The following is a 21,199-nucleotide window of genomic DNA, read 5'->3' as shown; positions in this document are numbered from 1 at the left end:
CACTCTTGCACTTGCTTTGTGATGATTTGGGCGCCGAGGGTTTAGCGGATATGTTAGACGTTAACCGGTCTGCTATGCAGGTGGAGGGAGCTCATAATGTCATGGTCTGAAAGGACACCGGCCAAGTTAATTCAAAACAAGGAATACCCCCCAATCCGTCACCACTGGTATTTCCACCAGCAACGCCAACCGCACCCAAAGTCTATGTCTTGTCGTGACTTTATGGGAGTTGAGCGGGAGAGCATGAATTTTATCTTCAGTTCTTTCGTTGATATCTGTGCCGGCATTGTGAAGTCACCGCACCAGCCCCGCTACATTTGATAAGGCCCTGAAATCAACCGTGCGATGAATGGCGGTCGTCGGTTGGGTGGGGATGTGGGTTGTTGAATGGTCCGGACGGAAATAAACGTTAGTTAGAGAGAGGGGGAGCGAAATGTTCACGATGGCACGGGGGTTAGATCGTGCCATCTCTGGGGATGTATCATACGTATGATACCCCCAGATGCCAATCCACCGTACCCGGTGGAAGCCGCTGGATCTGGTGGACGAGAGTCGTGGGAATCCGGGGGTGCCGAATTGGTGCTTACTTCCCTGTCTGACACTCTTGGATTACCTCCTCCCGTTGGGGGGTACGAGGTTAGTTAGTGTTCAATATGCGTTGATTTGTATCTAAATATCATACAGAAGCACCGCCGAACCCGTAATGTCATTTGGGGCTGCCTGAGGAGAACAAAGATTACGGTATCAAAATAATTATTATCATGCAAACTTATGATACATTTTTCATAGGGGGTAGAGAACAGGGCATAGGGCTTTGTCCATCAGGGCTAGATTTTTGACCAATCATATGCCTTTGTGCGACCAATCGGGAGTGGGAGAAGAGTCTTTGCTCTCCTTCTTCGTCCCTCCACTTAGTTGCAGGGACTCTCCGCCTCATCCTAATTGTGCCAAACGCAGCCGCTCTCATCCTCGCTGAGCTCCGTGTGACAGTTCCAACACCTGCTATTGTACGCGAAATATCTCGGGTATTTCGCGTCTCATACCATAGGTTTGACCCCAGCTGGCTATCAACACAGATCCCGTCCATATCTGCGTTTGGCGCTGGCAGGCTATCGCCTAATAAGACTTTCGGTTCTGGGGAAAGCGTAAAAGAGGAGACGCTGACGTTTTTCCCCGGATTAGAGCTTTTGCGGGAGTATCTCCCAGTCGTACCCAAGGGGCGCTACGTTTTATCGAAACGAATCAATAGTGGTCAAACAAATAAACGAGGAAATTGGGTTTGGTGACGACGGCCATTTCAACCCAAGCCAGGAGTCCTTGTCAATTGCGGCAATAGAGACGGGGTGGGGTCTGGACATTTACACGTCCAAATAGCTCAGAGGATTCACAATAAATCAGAAGTTATATATCTGCACACATTGGCGGTCGGAAAGAAGATGCTTGGGAGAAGCTACTCGGATACCTTAGAGAGTGGCGATGGTCTAGATGTGGCGCTGCCTAGTCGAGGAACGTACGAGGAAGCTGAGATTATACATCGACGTAAATTGGCGGGTAGGGAGAAGGCTCTTGGGAGTGACCATCGGGATACCTTACGGAGTGTCAATGAGCTAGGTGTGGCACTGCATCATCAGAAAAAGTGGGAGGAAGCAGAGGTTATGCATCGGCATGCACTTGCGGGTAGAGAGAAGGCTCTTGGGAGAGATCATCTAGATACCTTACGGAGTGTCAGTAATCTAGGTGCGGCGCTGCATCAGCAGGGGAAATATGCCGAAGCGGAGGTTATGCATCGGCGCGCATTGGGTGGTAGGGAGAAGGCTTTTGGGGTAGGCCATTTAGATACCTTACGGAGTGTCAATGGGCTAGGTGCGGCATTGCATGATCAGAGAAAGTACGAGGAAGCAGAGGTTGTGCATCGGCGTGCACTCGCGGGTAGAGACAAGGCCCTTGGGAGAGATCATCTAGATACCTTACGGAGTGCCAGTAATCTAGGTGTGACACTGCATCAGCAGGGAAAGTACACCGAAGCGAAGATTATGCATCGACGCGCGTTGGCGGGTAGAGAGAAGGTTCTTGGGAAAGGCCATCCAGATACGTTACGCAGTGTCAATAATCTAGATGCGGCACTGCGTCGACAGAAAAAGCACGAGGAAGCAGAGATTATGTATCGGCGTGCGTCGGCAGGTAACGAAAAGGCTCTTAGGAGTGACCACCCGGGTACCATATTGAGCATCGATGAGCTAGGTGCGGCGCTCCACCAACAGGGAAAGCACGACGGAGCGAAGCTTATGTATAGGCACGCACTGGCGGGCAGAACGAAAATTCCTGGGCTGGATCATCAAGATACCCCCCGGAGTCACAACGAATTAGATCTGCTGCTGCGGAATCAGAGAAAGAGCGATGGAGTAGAAATTACGCATCGAGATGCAGTGGAAGGGGGGGAGACGGCGCTCTCACCGGATGGCCTGGGCACCCCACCGAGTTTCGCTTCCACAGGCGGGAAGCTGGGCAGCCAGAAAAAGCAAGAGGAAGCGGACACGAAACATAGACTTGCGCCGGCGGGAAGAGATATTGTTCTTGGATCATCTCACGCAGGCTTCCTACTTAGTGTCGATGGCCCATCTGTGACTCTGCTTGATCGGAAGAAGTAAGCAGAAGCGGAGGTTATGTATCGACATGCCTTGGGGGCCATGGAGAAGGCTCTAGGACCCGGCCATCCAGATACCCTCAACAGCATGAATATGCTAGGCGAAACGCTGCTTGACCTGGGAAAGTATGACCAAGCGGAAGTTATCTGTCGGCGTGCATTGGCAAATGGAGAAAAAGCTCTCGGAGCGGATCATTCATCTACTCTTAGAAGTGCCGACAACCTTGGTCGGACACTACATCATCAGAGAAAGTACAAAGAAGCGGAGAAGGTGTTTCGATCTGCACAAGCGGGTAGAGAAAAGACTCTTGGGCTCCATGATGTAGACACTATACTGAGCGCTGATGGTCTAGCTGTGACGCTGCTTGATCAGAAGAAGTATGAAGAAGCGGCGATTACATATCGGCATACCTTGGGGGGTATGGAGAGGGCATTGGGCCCCGATCATCCATTTACACTCGAGAGTGTAAATATGCTAGGCGAGATACTGCTTGGTCTGAAAAAGTATGAGGAAGCAGAGGCTATGTGCCGACGCGCTCTATCAGGCAGAGAGAAGACACTTGGGATGTCTCATCGAGATACCTTACTTAGTGTTAACAATCTTGGGGTGGCACTCTGTAATCAGGGAAAGCATCATGAAGCGGAGATTATGTATCGGCGTGCATTCGTGGGCGCGGAGGGGACACTTGGGCTTCAACACCGAGATACTCTGCTGTGTATCTATAACCTAGCTGGGGCGTTGCACAAGCAGAGAAAGTATCATGAAGCGGAGATGATGTATTGGCGCGTGCTGGCAGGGCGAGAGACAACTCTTGGGCCAAGCCATCGACATACTTTCCGGTACATCATTAAGCTAGTTTCCGTGCTGTATGATCAGATGAGATACGATGCGGCGGAGATTATGTATAAGCGTGCAGTTGCGGTGGGGGAAAAGGCTCTGAGGCCAGACTACGGGGCGACTCTAAAAAACGCCGACTGCCTCACGACGATTATCCGGGCCCGAGGATCGGGTGCCTTGGGTGGGGTGTCGTCGGGGTGAAGGGCTTATGTTTTGGCGGCCGGCGGGCTGGTATGATAATATCATAATAATAATATTATTATTATTAGAACTTTCAGTTGTTGACTATGAGGTGTTGTCCCCACACCCCCTCACCTTAAGCGTAGGGTATCGGTGTTGGCTTTGCTTCTTCACACTCGCCACCATCAGGCCTCAGGCCTTGAACATTTGGCTTATCCTGCTACCCTCCCCCCCTTCCATGGTATGCATCGCGCTCACTGCTTGGTTTATACTATGGAGCTTTTAGGGATGGTCGGTTGTTCGTTTATTTTCTTGGTCGTTCTACTAACGCACCGCCATTTCCCGAGTGTTTCTTTGCATTTGGTTCGTTCTTTATGCTTTGCAGAGTTTTGTTCGGTCTCCAGTGTTAGTTGTTCAGGGAGGTACTGTATATATATCTCCTGGTATTTTCCTATGATAGCATCTCTATCAATCATCTAGCCTTTACGGTACTAAATCGAATCGGTTTTCTCGGTTTAGAATTAATATTTCCCTTATTACCCCAATCGGACCTTGAAGGCCCAAAACAAAACATCCTCCAGATCGCACTGTGGTTTTAAATACGCGCCGGGCGCTCTCCGGGCCTGAGGGTGGGCGTCAGTGGTATTAACGTTGATAGTGAGTGTTGGAATAGAGCCTAGACTTTGGCTTCGCTGCCGGTGGGATCTCTAAACCAGCTAAGGGGTTGTCAATGGCTTGGGAGAGCAGTCTGGGGTATCGTTCCGCTCGATAAGCGGTGTGCCCAGTGCCCCTGCGGGCAACGGTCCGGTCTGCCTTGGGATCCCGAGCACGGTTTCCTCCCCTCTTGCGAAAGAGCTGTAAGGAAAAAAAATGGTGCGAAAAGTGGCCTTCCGTATAGTTAGTTACACACCTAATTTTGGTCAGTAAAACTCGAGCTCGCCTCACTTTTTCCATTTCGCGCTTTCCAAACCAAACTAAAGTATCTATGCCATCCCTCTCTCACTATCGATCACAATTTCTTTCCCTCATTTCCCCTTCACTTCCCCCAAATCCAATTTTACCTTCTCTCTCCTTCCCTATCTGCTCCACTCACCAGCCATGATACTTGCTTGCACTGGGTATGATATCATTTGGCTGGTGAGCTCACCTCACCTATGCTCGCTCTCAGTACATTCTGAGTCAAGCACTTCGGGAGGGGATTATGCTCACGGGTGTAAGGTGGAGCCCGCATAGGAGCGCAGCTCTAATGATATATTTGTTCATCTCCATCTTGATCGTTAGAGCAAACACTCCCCTCATTTTGATCATTTCCATCATCACAGGAATACACACTCTCCTCACTTTCATCACTTTCATCACTTTCATCATCGTAAGAGTACGAACTCTCCTCATTTTCATCAGTATCACTCCCCTCATCCTCAGTATCAAAAGCCATCGGAATTTGAGTGTAGCGGGTTGATGAGTTAGGTGGTTCCATTAACCTCGTAAAACTATCTCCGTGACAAGAATCGGGAATAGACCTGAAATTTTTTGCTATCATCTAAGAAACCTATGAGTGGTGATCCTCTTTTCCATTCAGAACATGCACAACACCTACCCTCATCCGCCAAATACTCAACAACACTTTCCCAAGTTCTAGCGATTTTGTTACTGTTGCAGGAATCGTACGCCGCTCATCTCGACTCAGGATGCACACATGACCCTCCGCGTAGCTCATTCGTAGAACTTGGCAATTTAACCCTGAGGTAATTTTAGCATAATAGTAATTGGTGTAGGTACTCGTCGAATGCAAAAGCAAGACTTACCCGCGCTTACTAGCCCAGCCACTTGTAATTCTTTCAATTGAGAAGTATTGACATCCGCCTGTAGAAGAAATAATATGTCATGGAGACCTTTCGCCACCTTTCGAGAATCACAAAGCCATTTGGTGTCTGCTTCATTGCCAAAGGTCTTGGATGTCTCTACCACGGCATATTCACGGTGACTATAATAGTCTCGGAGAACTCCATCATAGCGTGGGCCCATCTTCTGTCGTTTTGTTGTATCCACTCTGCCTTGGTCCTTCCTAGCAGCAGAGGCGAAGGAGGTTTTCTCCCTACTTTGAAGTTCAGATCTTAAACAAGAATCTAAATTGATCTGGTTTGGATCTTCTATAGATCTGATCAATCCGACCTGAATAGCATTTTTATCCCAGGCTACTGTCTCATCGTATTCAAACATATTTGTAATTCTTTCATCTTCTTCCTCCACGCAAGTCTTGCATTTAGGGTCCTTGAATTCCCATTTCACAGGTTCTCCAATAGTAGATAAGGGGTGTTCTGAATACCACCACCCAAAAGGAATTGTCACTCCATAGTCACCAGCTGCTGCGATTTCGCATACAACTTCGGATAAGTGTTTATTTTGCCCAATTTTAAGCCAACCAGGGAACTTGTAAAACCTTCCTCCCAATGGAGAAAATATTCCATCAAAGCCTTGAATGCTAACCAGATTCAGTCTCTCTGTACATGGTATTTTTAATTTCTTTACATGTTTCTTATTAATCAGGAATACATTGGATTCTAAATCTAGCAGTACTTGTATTTTGTAGTACTGTCTTTTCTGGTTTATAATATGGATATAAGCATGGCACTCATGACAGTTATATCTTGTGGGTTTTAGTATACTAAACGATCATTTCTTGGGTTGAGCAGTCGGATCATCATTCTGTCACGTCAACATGTCTGAAGTTTGATAACAACTGGAATATTTATTACCACACCTACACAGTTTTGACCATTGATGTCTCCTCAGACAAACTGGTTTTCTTGATATATTTGGCAGCCCACTACTAGCAGTCTTTACCTCCTGCTGAGTGGTTCCCATATTTTCCACTTTTACTACCTATAGAACCAATTTTAGGAGTCTCTACTATCATTCAGATATCATGAAAATAAGAGCAGAATGAGTAGGGCTAGTCAGTTATCTCTTTGATAATCTTCCTGGGCTTGTTATCCACTCTCGCTTAATTATAGACAGTGTTCTTATTTTATTGGATGCTCGTTCAATACCAGCATGGCACCTAAGAAGAAGTATCTAGAGCTCTTGTACCTATTCCCATATTTGTGGAAAATATGCTTCACTCATCTCTCTAGATCCTTCATCTTAGCCCTACTGTCACTCCCTGTTCGGTACCCTTAGTGCTGTCTGTTTCCTGTCTAGGTTTTAATATTTTTTGGAGACCATTCAGATTCTAGATTACATGCCTAACTGCACCAATAATTACGTGTTAAATCATTAGAACCAAACTTGCAACACTCCCTTGGAGAGCATAAAGGTACAGCCAACAAGTATATTGTTCTTTATTAATCCCCTTGACTAGTTTAGTAAGGGGGACATGTATCCTGCCACTCCAATTATGACTGCAGGATTGGTTCGCTCGCTTCCATACTCCTTTATCATTGATTTCAATTTCTAGAGAATATATTTCTTCTGAACTACCCAAATACTGTTGTTGTCAGTACCAATAAAATGACCTAAATTATTTTCTCATCTTCACCCAGTTCTCAAAGATAATTACTTGTGGAAACTTCAGTGGTAGAAATTTTTTTGGAACAGTAAAATACTGCTACTGTTCTGGTCCTTGGTGTCTTGATCAAGCAATTCTCTGTCCTTAGCCTAGACACCTTAATTTGTACCCAACTGTTTTTGTACTCATAATTTTCCTTTCTGCAACAAGTGCAATTGCTCTTGTTCTTTCTTTTATCAATTATTAACTGGGAAATTCCTTCATAGGCCTTCTTGAAGTTTATATGCGTCAACTTTGTAGTCCTAGTAGATCTTTTTACTAGTTTTTCAAGCTCCGGTTCTTGCTTCCGCTTCCTGGAGGAGGAACTGCCTTTTTTGATATAGACCTTCTCCTTTTTTACCTTCAGTTGACTCTTTTCCATAGGTTTTTTGTCAGAGAACAATTTGGCAGGTTTCTGTTTATCATGTGTAACCGGTACGGGTACTCGGTTATTGGTTTATTTTAAGTATCGTTTGATACTAGGTTTTGTTTTATGTTTTGTTTTAAGTATCGCTTTGATACTTGGTTTGTTTTAAGTATCGTTTTGATACTTGGTTTTGTTTTATGTTTTGTTTTAAGTATCGCTTTGATACTTAAGGAGTTTTACCAAAGAGTATCAATTGATACCTTTAATTAGTTTCGTTCATGCTAGACATGAACAGATTTGTGTATTTAAAGACCGCCTGTTTCTACGATAGAAAAGGCAGACTTCGACAGACAGTATTTCAATATGCTTGGTTGAACGGTTACTTCTTTGTTCCTCAGTACACCCTCAAAGCCTCCTTTAGTTCTTAGCTCTCGCCTCCTCTCTGGAAGAGCAGGCCACCTACCAACTATTGTATCTTTTATCGTTAATGTGATTAGCACCTTGCGAACACGTTACATCATGTATTAGGTGGTCCTACTCCTGCAGCTCCTTCTCATCTCTACCTGCTTCTCAAACTACCTTCTCAAACTCTAAGTTGGTATCATATGTATTTAGAAAGAGTCGTCATCTGATTCTAGTAGAAAGCATTTTATCTACTACTATACTCTATGTTGGTCCTATTAGTCAAGTATACAGATTCAGGTTGTGCAAAATCTGCATAAAAGTCTGAATATCATTCTTGTACTTGACTGCTTCTATATCCTGTATGGCCTTATGTACTTCCATAAATAGTGCTTGCTGACTCATAAACTCATGTTCAAAGAGAGTCCATAAGAGCAGGATGGGATCTTGTTATTCTCCTCTGAGGCCAACCATTACCCATTGATACTATATAGCTATTAGGCTAACCTGTTCCCCCTTTATTCTCCCCAGAGTGTAAATGATCCATTCTCAATTATCTTCTTAAGTTCTGAGATTTCGTTCAAAGTAACCCACACATTATGTTAACTAATAGTCAATCTACTAACTTGATTTTACTTCAAAAATGGAGGTGACTCTGCCCTTTACTTGACAGTTTATACCAATACTTCTGCAAACACCCCACTACTCTACAATGTTCAAGAGTTAATTCCCCTCTGAATCTGGCTGGTCCTACTCTACATCTTTTACACTTTCTCTCATTATCTACATTATTGCTCCTAATATCTGAGTCACTACCCGGTACTGTTAGAGTTGGGGGTTCTTCCTCCCTCTACTTTCTCTTACTTTAGGGAGAGGTGTTCTCTGGTTTGTCTCTTTCTTCTACATCTTCCCACTCTTCAGGGACTGACTCCAATATTGCTAGTCTACCATCTTGCAGGATGCCATCCATTGTTTTAATCTTGTCAAATACTAAAGTTAAGGCATCCAATACCCAAGTTTGACCTCTTTGAATGGTGTGAATAAAGTCACAGTAGCTTTCTGCTTCCTGTTCCCTTCTATTAGCCATGTTAGATATTAGGATTCACATTACTTAGTTCTATTAAGTTTGTTGTTCTCTAAACTTCTGGGATGCTCATTGCAGAGTGAGGTCCGATTCTAGAACTTCTCACTGCACTTGAGTTGTTACCCCCTCATGATACTCTTGCCATTCATCTTACACTGCTAACTTAACTGCTATTTTCTAGTTAATTCTTTATTAGATTTCTCAGACATTTGCCTTCACTAAGATATAGTAATGTAACAAAATTGCTATGTCATTGTCATGTATATCTTCTCATTCCAACAATTATTATTGGACTTCTATCATCCCTTAAGTATTGGACTGCAAGTCAGATGATAGGGTATCAAAGGCAGTGTTGGCAGTATCAATACTTGTTAAAATGTCCTGCTATATTTATCCTATAACTATTCCTATCCTAGCCGCAAGCCTGACAAGGTCTGCTGTGTGGGTATTGGGCCATGGTATAGAAGATCTTGAAATAGGAGAAGGTACTCTTGAAGTAGGAGGGATACTAGGAGCTTTGCCTGCTAGTCCTCCACAAGATTTTCTGAGAGCAAGAGGAAGAGAGGACAAATGACAGAAGGTTGTGGAGTTATTATCCCCTAAGATATCTATTGGTTCCCCTTAGGTTATCTATTTAGGAGGTTGAGATATTCTTTTCGCTCATTTGTATGTTTCTTCTTTCACTTATGACTAAGCTAAAAAGCTCAAATTTTCAGAGGATTGCATTAGTATAGATATGCAGTAAGGAGGTAGATAGAGAGCCTTGGTAATAAGAAGATCTCAGAATATACTGTTAGGCAGAAATGATCTGTATAGACTCAGAATTATCTAGGTCAATCGAGATTCATTTTATAGAGAGAGATTTGTCTAAAAAGACTCAAAGAATTACACATTTCGTTTATGACTACTAAGAGTAAGGTAAAGTAGAATAGAATTGTAAAACCAATATTATCTTATTAAAGTCTCTTATCCATCACTTGATAATATCTAAATGCTTAGAAGAGACTACGATATTTATATTCTATGTCTGAGTGTTAGCAGACTACATCTATCTCTTATACAAATTATGTACCTCTCTAACTATTACTTGCAATGTCAGGTATTCTCCAAAAGTGCGAATACTGGAAGGCCCTGAAAACTATCATACTCTTGTTTGGTAATTTACTATTTTGCCAGTTTTGGGAACTGTACTGTTTTCAATAGTAATTATCCAATATTCAGAATTCTTAGACTTATGGCCTAGTTCTCAAGTGGAACTATATTGGCCCCAAATGTCTCCCTTATTGATAAAATGTTCAGTTTCATCCACAGGTTGTGTCTGTATCAGTAGTCATATGTGCAACCTTCATAGGTTGCCAACTTTAAACCTCCAATACTCCTGATCCAACCTACAAATATCTTCCTGATAACTTCCTACTGATTCATTGAAAGCCATTCTACAAGATTGGAAGATAATCCCATGGTTGACCACTCTTAGTTGTCCTAAGTATTATGGCTTTAGTTGTTATCTAGTATTGGTGATAATTCCCTCAACTACAATGCATTCCTTGACCTAGTTGTAACACTCTGAGAAGTCTATTGGCTTCTTCGGTAGTGCTTCTTAAGAATTCTAAACTCTTTTAGTTAGTGTATAGTAGATAAGAATGTGTTGAATCTTCATAAAGCTCCTCCAATATTCAAAATCATATCTTTGTACGAAAACATCCTGTTACCTACAGCACATGTTAAAGATAATCTATCTTTGAAGCCGAGTGGCTCTCTGGACAGTTGACAGATTTATTCTGTTCCACCTTGCAGACCTAGCCAAAGGTCTCTTTCTATGTATCCTGTGAACAGGAACCTGTCAGATAGACAGTAGTGACCTATATAGTGTTATTCTGACACTTTCAATTCTGTGGCATAATAGTTACAGGATACAACTAAGATAGATATGTATGATCACATGCACGCCCTGTAAGGGGGTTAGAAGAGAGTGTTGGAGACCACAGATTCAGATTCCAAGAAGGGATTACTCTACTTAAGATGGTTCCTAGATATCAGATCCCGGTACTCCTACTATACTACTGATGTCTTGATTGAATATAATCCTACTACCTATATGAATGATAATCTTTTCGAAAATACATTAAAAATCACCTTATCTCTGTCCTAGGTGGCTGACTAATCCTCTTTATCCTCAATTCAATGGGTTTCTATAAAAATTCAGCCATTTTCCAACTTTTCTCTAAAACAACAATATCATCCCCTCCCTCATCCCACCTAATTATACAAATCTTCTCCAGCCCCTTGATGTCTCTATCAATAATCCACTTAAGAAACTAGTATGATAAAAGTCCTAACCAGCCAGAAAATCTTTGATTTAGAGTCTGTAGCTGATTTTGAAAGATGGAGTGTGGCTAACCACTCGGTCCTAACTACTACTCACAGTGTTGGAGTATCTTTTTACCAATTTCATTCTACAGAACTTAATCTAATTTTACTTTCTTTTTGCAAGACAGGTCTTTTGCTTCCTATTGATGGGAAGTCAGATTTTGAGTTAGATATCAAGAAATATATAAATTTGGAAATTAGAAATTGGAGAAAAGATTTTGTTTAAGAAGATAATAGAGCAAATGTACAAGATACAAATTATGAGCTTATAGAATTTGTGGAAAATTAAAATAAATACTATATACCAAACTCTTAGATAGCAGGCTATTTGCCCCCCCCCCTCTGGCATCATGGCCACCTAAATGCCTATATATAAAATCATCATACCCTAGTCTAAACCTGCCAAGATATCTACTTGTCTCAGGCAAGAAGTACCCGAACACAGGAGGGGTAAACACCCTTGTGGCACAGGGTGAGATAAGGGGTATCGGAAGAGGAAAACAGGGGGGTTAATTGGCTATTCGAGAACTCATATAGGCCAAATTAGAATCTTTAAAGATAAGAAACATTGATGATCGTGAGATTTTTGTAACATATATACCTAAATTAGGAGAAAATATAATAAGAAAAAAAGAAAAGAAAAAAAAGCTACCCGTACATATGTCTACCACCAGCTGCAATGACAGCCTCAATTTGCTCAGGCATTGAGTCTACTAATGCCAGAATATCCTCCTCCAGGATCTGGTGCCATTCTTGCACAACTGCCTCCAATATCTGCTCCATATTTGCAGGATAAGGACATCACTTGTTGAGCTTATCTTTCAGCATATGCCAGTCATGCTTAATGGGGTTAAGGTCTAAGAAACGGGGTGGCCAATTCATCTTTGGCATATGGTAGGCCTCCTGGATTCTGGTAGTGTAATTTACCCTATGTACCACTGCCCCATTCTCCATAATTGTTAGTAGACTTCCAGCCTAGTGACTTTCCCAATACCAGAATGGCCAGAGAACTGGGGTAAGAACATTAGTAACATAACTGTTAGCAGTTATAGTACTCCAGTCCTCCCTATTCCAAAGCACAAGAGGGGTTTTTTTGCCCCCAAGAATCCCTCCCCATATCATTATGGTTTTCTCTTTGGGAAACTTGGATGCAATGCAATCCTCCTTGTATTCTTCCCCCAGGCGCTGAGTCACCCAAGTGGTACTGTGGGGGCCAGTCATCCAGACATAATATTCATTAGTCCAGATAACTCAGCACCAATCCTCCCTTGTCCAGCCAAAATGTTGGAGAGCAAAATTTAAGCGTAATTGCTTAGTACACTCATCCAAGAACGGCTTCTTTCTTGCCTTCCGCTGAGCATACCCTTCGAGTGAAAATGCCTTGCGCAAGGTCTTTTCACTAGCCTGAATGCCACAGATCTCAGCGACTTCAGAGTAGGTTAGGCAGCAGTTGGCAGCAGACATTGTCGCTGTAGCAACAAGTCGCCACCAGGTTGGAGTATCGATAGAGAAGGGCCGGCCTTTTCTCTCTTTCGGGGTGGCCGGTGCCTGGCATATGTCGTGGACTCTGTTGAGAGCAAGATTTAGTTCTGCTACAATCTCTCTATAGGTCCAGCCAGCTCAGTAACACAGGGCCTGGACAAAACACCATTTTTTATATGATGTATCAGAAGGCATCTCTATTCTGGTAAGTCTAACTTCTTTATTTATATTTACACTGAATAATACTTACTATTTTGTATACGGGAAGTAACTTTGGTACTGGGAATTGGGGTTCTGGAAGGGAAGACCGAGATATCACTTGGCCGGACCGGGGAAGAATAGTGGATAGGAATTCATAGGTCAATTATGCTGGGATTGCTAACTTTTAACTAGGTACACGGGCCTTCTACCGCTCTCTTACACCCCTGAAAGCTCCCTGAAAATATCCCTGAAATATCCCTGAAATATCCCTGTTTTCCTCCTAAATGTTCGGGTACTTCTTGCCTGTAGCAAGTAGCTCTACTGTATCATATGTTAAGCATCAGGGTTCTGATCCCATCCGGCTCCAGTTACCACAGGGACATTCTAGCCATGTATGATATAAAATCCCAACGGGGCATTAGTCCCCCACCTGGCTCTGATCCCCATCCGGCTCCACATTAGTCCCCACGGGGATTGCCGGCCATTCCGAACAGTGCTCCACCATACGAGTACTCGAGTAAACTATCATGAAGTGCAAGAAGACTAAAACATGCACCGTACCCACGCCAAATATGCGGCTCATTAATTGGTCAAGGCAATGAGTTGCTCTCTATGATTGCGGTATATCCCCGTATATCCTCGTATATCCCAATACCTTATGATCTATTATATCCGCACTGTCTGTCAGTACTATACTGTGAGCAAGATCCCGCATGCGATCGCCCGATACTTTGTAAAGTGGTGACGTTTGTAAAAACGGACTGCTGTTGCAAACCATTAAAATTCTGAGGCTCTGGCCAATCCTTCTCTGGGTAATGCAACAGCAGTCCGTTTTACAAACGTCGCGTCATTTCCTCCTGCATGCACAGTAGAGTGGTAAGCCCGCCTAGGCAAAGAAAATCAATACTCGTACAAGTTACGGCAAACAATATTATAAAGTATATGTTCCTCCTATCCCATTGAAGTATGATACAGGCCCCAGTTTTCTTCTCCCCATTACAGCCAACTAACCGACCGATTGTCAGGAATCAGCAGTCATTCGCCATCACTCGAACATACGTTACACAAAATTTCAGGCCTCCCTCACAACCCCTTACAGTCAGTCATATGCTCCGCACCACATGTGTCTAGGAGATTGGGACAACGCACTGCGAGGGATTATGATAGGGGCAGTTTTTTTTTAAGCGAACTCGACTTTGACGACGACGAAGCCAGGACGCTCAAGTTCTATATAACCTGAACTGCCCCCGAGTATCATACCTTCAGCTCACTGTGCCCTCGAAACACCTACCACACCATACCTCCCGCCACGGATAAGCGCATACACACATACCCACAAATTCGATCAAGTTCCCCAAACCTTCAATTCCTCAAAACATGAAGCTCCAAAACCTCCTCCTCCCCATGTCCTTTGCTACCGTCGCGCTCGCTGGCCCGATTTCCTACGGTATCTGTCAGAGCGGCTGTGCTGCCGTTGTCTGCGTGTGCTACTCCGCTGCTGGGGCGGTCTTCGGGACGGTTCCTGCGGCCGCGGCGGCTGCTATGCCAGCCCTCGCAGCATGCAACGGTGCCTTTGGTACATGCTCAGCGACTTGCGCGGGTGTTACACTCTTGGCGCCGATTCCCTAGGTTTGGGCCGCGCTTTCATTCTTTCTGAGGTGCTGCTAACAAATCCTTAGATCGGGTAGGGTGACGCATTCAGTGAACTGGCTTTTTTTGTAAATGGGTGAAGCTGAGGTGGCTCGGCTGTGGGTGGTGGTGGTGGTGATTTTCTAATTTGAGGAGGATACCGGATTTGGAATTTAATTTTCTGTCATTAATAGTGATTTTTTTTTTTTCTGCCCCAATTGAAACGTATTATGATATAAATCCAGACACAGTACAGTACCAACATCGAGATTTCTCTTCCAATTCCCTTACCTATTCTATCCCAAACAGTCACAGGGGGCGAATCTCCACATGAATCGCTCCCTTGGAGAACCAAAGCCCCTCCTTGCTTCTGGCCAACCCCAATTAATGGCAAGCTCCTAGTGGAGAAGATATAAAACCGTAGGCCTATCACCTCCCAGCGGTCTTTATGATAAGCACGAGGAAAGCGACCAGATCGCAAGATTCCCATACCCCCATCAGCCCAATCACTCCTCAGGGGTTATGTGCACGCAGGTGCACAACCGCGATCCAGATCTACCCCTAATGAGTGAGTCATAATCTTCCTTGTTGTGCTTTTACAGTGCATCCCAATAGCGGCTAAGTTGCCCCGATACTGGAAAGTAGTTTGAACAAATCCAGTGTTCTAGCCCTCTGCGATTATCGCTGAAGCAATGAGAAGCAACGCTATACAAATGTTAGGCAAAATACCAACTCCCTTTCCACAAGCAAATAGCCAGAGAAATCAGGCCAGAAAACCCACAAATGAGGGGAAGGGAAAAAAATAAACAAAGAAGCCGACTCTAAATCTCAAAATGAAGGGAGAGCGGAGGGAGGGTGCAAATTCAACTCAATGAACACCTCCACTTTCCCACATAGGTATCATAGCAGCCTAAGCCATCACTCACCCTTTCCTCCCTCGCCGCCAAAAAGGCAACCCCGGTGACGCCTTCGTTCCTCCCATCCAACAGGCATGGAGAGTCACTTGATATAATGTGGGAGGGAAAATCCCGCCCCCGAGAGGCGCCCAGCTACCATTCCATCATCGCTGCCCATTTCACCCCTTTAGTATAGCCCCAACCCAGGAAGCCCCACAATACTAAAGCCCCACCCTCCACCCCCCTTCTGTACTCAAAGTATCATAAAAAAACGCACCCCACCATCCCCTGCAGCCCGCACCAACATCCGTTCTCATGGCAATCCCGCAATTGTGGAAGTTTTTCGCCTTCTAGCTGGTGGGTTTTCGTTTCGCCGTCAGGAGGCCGAAACGTATCACTCTCTCAAACTTGCTCAAAGACCTAGTCGAATGATATCTTGTGAATATGATTTGCTCTGTTTTACCTGACTCCTTGGCTATGCCTGCCCAAAAAATACTTACCATCGTATCAAAGCCGCAGCACCCCCTCCGGTGTCTTCCTCCCCCGCGGTAAAATAAAAATAAAAACCCACAACAAAGAGATCCGCATTCCGCCAAACTAGACAAGGAGCTCAACTAAGGGACCCTTCATGTGGTCGGTGAACCAGGTCCAAGGAATTTCACACATGGTTCCGGACGCCGGAAATCAAGCCTCTGCGCATCACCCGCCCGATGGCTAAGCCAGAAGAAAGAAAAAATTCCCCTGCAGAAATCGCGAACTCGAACCGAACAATCTGGAGGGATGTAAATCAATATCATACCACGGCGTGCCGTGACCTTACAATAGCACCACTGCCAGAATTTATGCCCCGTTTGGCGCGCCGCCGTGTGTGAACAAAATGCCGTTTTTCAGAAAGAAGTCACAGTTCGGTATACCAGTACAGTACAAATGGCATCTTTGTCGCAAACGAAATGTTTTCAGACATTGAGTTCTTTTAGCTATAGCTCAACGCACAAGCCTCCCGCAGGATTCCCGCCTCCATCACTAACGGTCGCAATGGCAGTTGTTATCTGGATATCGGGGGGGGGGTTTCAAAGGGATTTGAGTTTTTATCAAAAATTGCGGTTTTTTTTTTTTTCTTTGCCTAGCGGTATGGCAAACAGGCACCCAAATATTAAAAAAAAAAAAGACGTTTCTCGAGTGTTCCAAATGGGGCTCCAATTCCAGTTAAAACAGGGAATCCCATTGATCAAAGAGCATAAGGAAACAAAATTCGATATCCAGATAGTAGCCGCCATTCCGACCACTGCAATGAAAACAAAAATCCAGTGGGAGGCCCATAAGTTGAGCGATAATTTTACTGCAACAATAAATGCCACAAAAAAGTCCAGAAAATGACATTTTTCTGGTCTTCCAAACAGTGCCCGAAAATATACAATAATATTATATAATAATATATAAGTTATCTTTAGTCCTAATAATTACCAAGTCCCTATACTCTAAGCCCTAAGCACTCATCCAACAATACCCATATTTGCAATTCCCCCACTCTTTTGCTATGATATTATGATACGCGCATCTTCTCCACCCTCCCCCACATACTCGAGTAAGATGTCCCTCGGTTTAAATCAATATCCCCGCTCCAGCTACAGCCTGCCCACCTACTTTTAGGGCCCGTTTGGCGGGAACGGAAGGTGGGTCGACCGTCCCCGTTTCGCAACGATTTGCCTGTAGAAAATGTGTACGATACGAGTACACCTGAGACTGTTTGGATTAACCAATCAACCCTTCGTTGCTATAGTAACCGCCCTATTAACCCAACTTGCAATTTACCAAGCCAAGCCAATCTGTTTTGACAACGGAACCGTTGACAGGTTTTCAAATTTGCCAAACGCCAGTTCAGTTCAGCTATTTGGGAATGGAAGGCGAACGGTCATTCGTATGAGGGAACGGAACAGAGCGGTCGTATCCAAACAAGCCCTTAATCTTACAGAATACAGACAACCACAGTGCAAAAAAAAAAAACTTTACAGAGGCTCGGCTTTAATCGGAGCCGTTGCTTATGGCCAACCTTTTTTTCTCGGAGGTCTCTGTGGTTGCCGTGACCGACATCGAAGGTTGATTTCCAAGTTTCCGGAGCCATCCGGGAATATCTCTCAGGGTCCAGTTCCCCCCCAGTAATGTAGTACAAAAAAGTACGAGTAGGTGTGAGGACGAACATCAAAAAGCAATAGAGTCAAAGCACTTTACTATAGTACCACACAGTCTGCACTTTATTAACATCCCCGAAGTCACCCGGAAAAATTCGGGAGTAATATATTAGGGCAAAAAAACTTGATAATTCTCATGGAGAGAGGGTGGTTGCCAGAGAATGCTTTCTTTTTTTCTTCTTCCTTGAACGCCTGCTATGATATGATATTGTACAGTAGTCTACGTCAGCCCCAGATCGGGGAGTCGAACTCCCAAACCTTCCCTGTAAACTCTTGTACTGTATGATAGCGACTGGTTCACCATAATCCTCTACTTATTTTAGAAATCCAACACCGAAGGGGAACACACCCGCCTTTTATAGCTCTCGGTGGAAATTTAAATTTTTTCTTGGATCCCCCAACTCCCATCATCTACTCGGCTTATCAAGGAAGAGCTGAACCTAGTGTGCAAGATACCGACAGAGTAATCACGAGACCACGAGGAAGGTGTATACAATTTACCTTGCCATACTTCATTCTCTCCTACCTTTCAATGTTGACTTTATACAAGCCTAGGACCCTCGGAGTAAGCTTGCCGCTAGTAAGTGATAAGGTCTCGACAAAGGTTCCGTTCCGCCCGGCCCGCAGGCTGAAGGAGTTGCAGTGGAAGGAAGAACGTAATCTGAGCTGGTTGGACAAATTTTAATTATAGTAAATCTATGATGCAAGTCAAGATCAAGTTTCCGAGACATTGCTCAATGGATTAGAGTTTGAACCACCCAAAAGGAGGCCTCGTATGGCGTGCAGCCAGGCACCTACCTTATACAAACGTTATATCACTGCGCTTAAGGAGTCCCCATTTCAACTCATGAGCATGGGGTCAGCACAAGTTCAAACTCTCTAACAACCCTTACCGGCTAAGCTTGCGAGTACCATAAACATCCTGGATTCTTTCCGGTGAGCAAGCAACCACCAGTACACCATTTTGACCAAGCTTCCCCGCAACCTGGATACCTACTGCATACTGTACTCGAGTACACTGGGTGCTTAGGCTATAGACATCCCTCAATCAATCGATCCATATTCAGAAGGTTCTGCGGGGATCTGGGGGTAAACTTTTCCAAGCCACATGACTTGCTAAGTCTACCAGGCTATAGTGAGAAGTATCATACCCCATTGTGGCTAGTGATGCAGCTCACCATGCTCTCGTGCTATCTGTCTAGGTCCCAAGTTTGATTGGGAGGCAACCCCATCACTACCAGGTGCAATATGATATAAGTCACAGGGCGCACATGTGCCCCAAGAAAGGCTTTTAACTGGCGTACTATCCTGCCCCGTGAGCCAGGGCATCCAAGCGTCGCGGGCGAGCGGTAGTGCTAGTCCTGACTGGGTTTGAATCTTACCAACAGTGTGCGGGAGTCACCCTCGATCACCTATAGGTACCTACTGTCGCCTGCAGCTATCATAATATTATCACAACTGCAGTTGACATTAGTCAGGACATCTGCGGAGACACCTACAGGGCCCTGGCGTCCGTCCCGGGCAGATCTTAGGGCGGACGCCGCCACTACCGTCCGTCACGGGCACAGTTCTTCAATGATACCGTCCGCCCCACCTTCGGGTGGGGACTGACTGACTGGACTATTGGGTGCACTGCTTAAGGGCGCATTTGGATACGACCATTCCGTTCCGTTGCCACCTACAAAGTGACCGTTTCAAAACAGGAGTGTGAGTGTTTTTGTATGTGAAACGGTCGCAAAACGAAACGGAACCGTTGTATCCAAACGCACCCCTATAAGAGTTATGGCATATATCAGGGCAAAAGAAGTATGATAGGAATCGCCAGTTTCTTTGCCTCCTCTACTATTCCTTCCGGATTGCATGATAGCTGAGTTCACTCAGCCGTTCTGCCGAGCAAGTGAATGGATTGTCGGGTACTAACATGACGCCGCATCTGCTGAGATGCTTAACAGATATAGTGGTAGGCATCGCAATGATGGCCATGCGCTATATGTAGCTGAACTCCCTATTCCGGAAAGGGGCCGAAAAACACTGCGAAAGCGAGCTGTCCAACCCTCTGAGACACAAAAAAAATTCGTAAAGCCTTACCAGAGGATGCGACCCCGGCCTCATAGCACATTGCCTGGCTATCAGAGCTTATAGAGTATGCAAACCCATCAGCTCAGCCACAGAAGCACAGCAGTACGCATAAGTTCCTATGTAATTTCTTCAAGCTCGGATGACCAAACACTGAACTCGATCCAGAACACAAATCCCGAGCTCGTGGTCTACTACAACATAAGAGCTGGAAAACGAAAACATACGATGCTACGAAAATATCATTGACAACCGCTGTGTTAAAAGTCTTAGATAAACTACCTAACACCGTCCACTCCGCAGTGCGATGCGCCAAAACCCATCATTGGTTTTGTCCTCACCCCCCAAGAACCACCACCAGTTCATCCTATGTAGAAAATATCCAAACTGAATTCTACCGAATCCACCGAGAAATAAAAACCATGAACTTCCCACACTAGTATAGACCTCCAAACATTCATTCCAGAACCGACCCAGCACTCGATAAACGCACCAAAAGTATCCACGTAGTACAAATTCACTATAAGAATGTCAGATTCCAAACAATCCTTTGATATGGCAAGATGGCCGAGTTGGTTATGGCGCCAGGTTAAGGTTATCTTAACACGTATCCTGGTTCGGGAAACTGAGCGTGGGTTCAAGTCCCACTCTTGTCACAACTTTTTTTTATTTCTTTCCCCGTTCCCCCCATTTACAGTACCTCTACCCCCCCCCCGTTTCGTCTTGTTTAGTTTGCACTTATTTATCCCACTTTCTCGCACATACCGGCCAATAGCGGTGTTCTCTCCCTCCGCTATGCGCACTCTGTCTAGCCCCGGCGATCCTACACCGATATCGATAAATTTACCGGCGCCGCCAGTAAGCAAGCAAGCAAGGCACCGACAGCGAAGGCAGATAGGCTAGGTAAGACTACCGTAGATATAATATCCCTTCACACATGATCGCGATCAACCAGACCGCATAAACAACCAGCCAAACAAACAAGCCAAACAAAAACAGATGGCGGATCTATCTTTTTTTTTTTTTTTTTTTTTCTTCTATCGCAATTACACGATCAAAAAAGCACATTGCCACACCGTAGCATCCCCTACCCATCCAACCAAAACAGCCACAAAATCGATAATAATAATAATACCCGCCGCCAAACCTTCTAGACCCTTCATCAAAAAAAAAAAAAAAACCTCCCCCGTAGCCTCAAATCGCCCTACAGTACATCCACCACCCACTACGACACCGTGCTCACCCAGCAAGCAAACCAGCCCGACCAACCACGAAGTGCGGGTAGGAAAATGAG

General features: G+C 44.7%; 1 protein-coding gene across 1 annotated transcript; it reads left to right on the top strand.

The window, feature by feature from the left end:
• Window positions 1-14,492: 14,492 nt before the first annotated feature.
• Window positions 14,493-14,984, top strand: GSTUM_00007935001 (uncharacterized protein; the record flags this gene model as incomplete). Its single annotated transcript, XM_002839743.2, has 2 exons — window positions 14,493-14,744; window positions 14,795-14,984. The coding sequence occupies one exon, from the start codon at window positions 14,493-14,495 to the stop codon at window positions 14,742-14,744; it is 252 nt and encodes an 83-aa protein (XP_002839789.1). The 3' UTR covers window positions 14,795-14,984.
• Window positions 14,985-21,199: the final 6,215 nt, after the last annotated feature.

The sequence above is a fragment of the Tuber melanosporum genome, assembly GCF_000151645.1.
Source record: "Tuber melanosporum whole genome shotgun sequence assembly, scaffold_40, strain Mel28".
Taxonomy (NCBI): domain Eukaryota; kingdom Fungi; phylum Ascomycota; class Pezizomycetes; order Pezizales; family Tuberaceae; genus Tuber; species Tuber melanosporum.
Note: the sequence above shows the minus strand (reverse complement) of the source record. Positions and strands in the feature narration are given on the sequence as shown.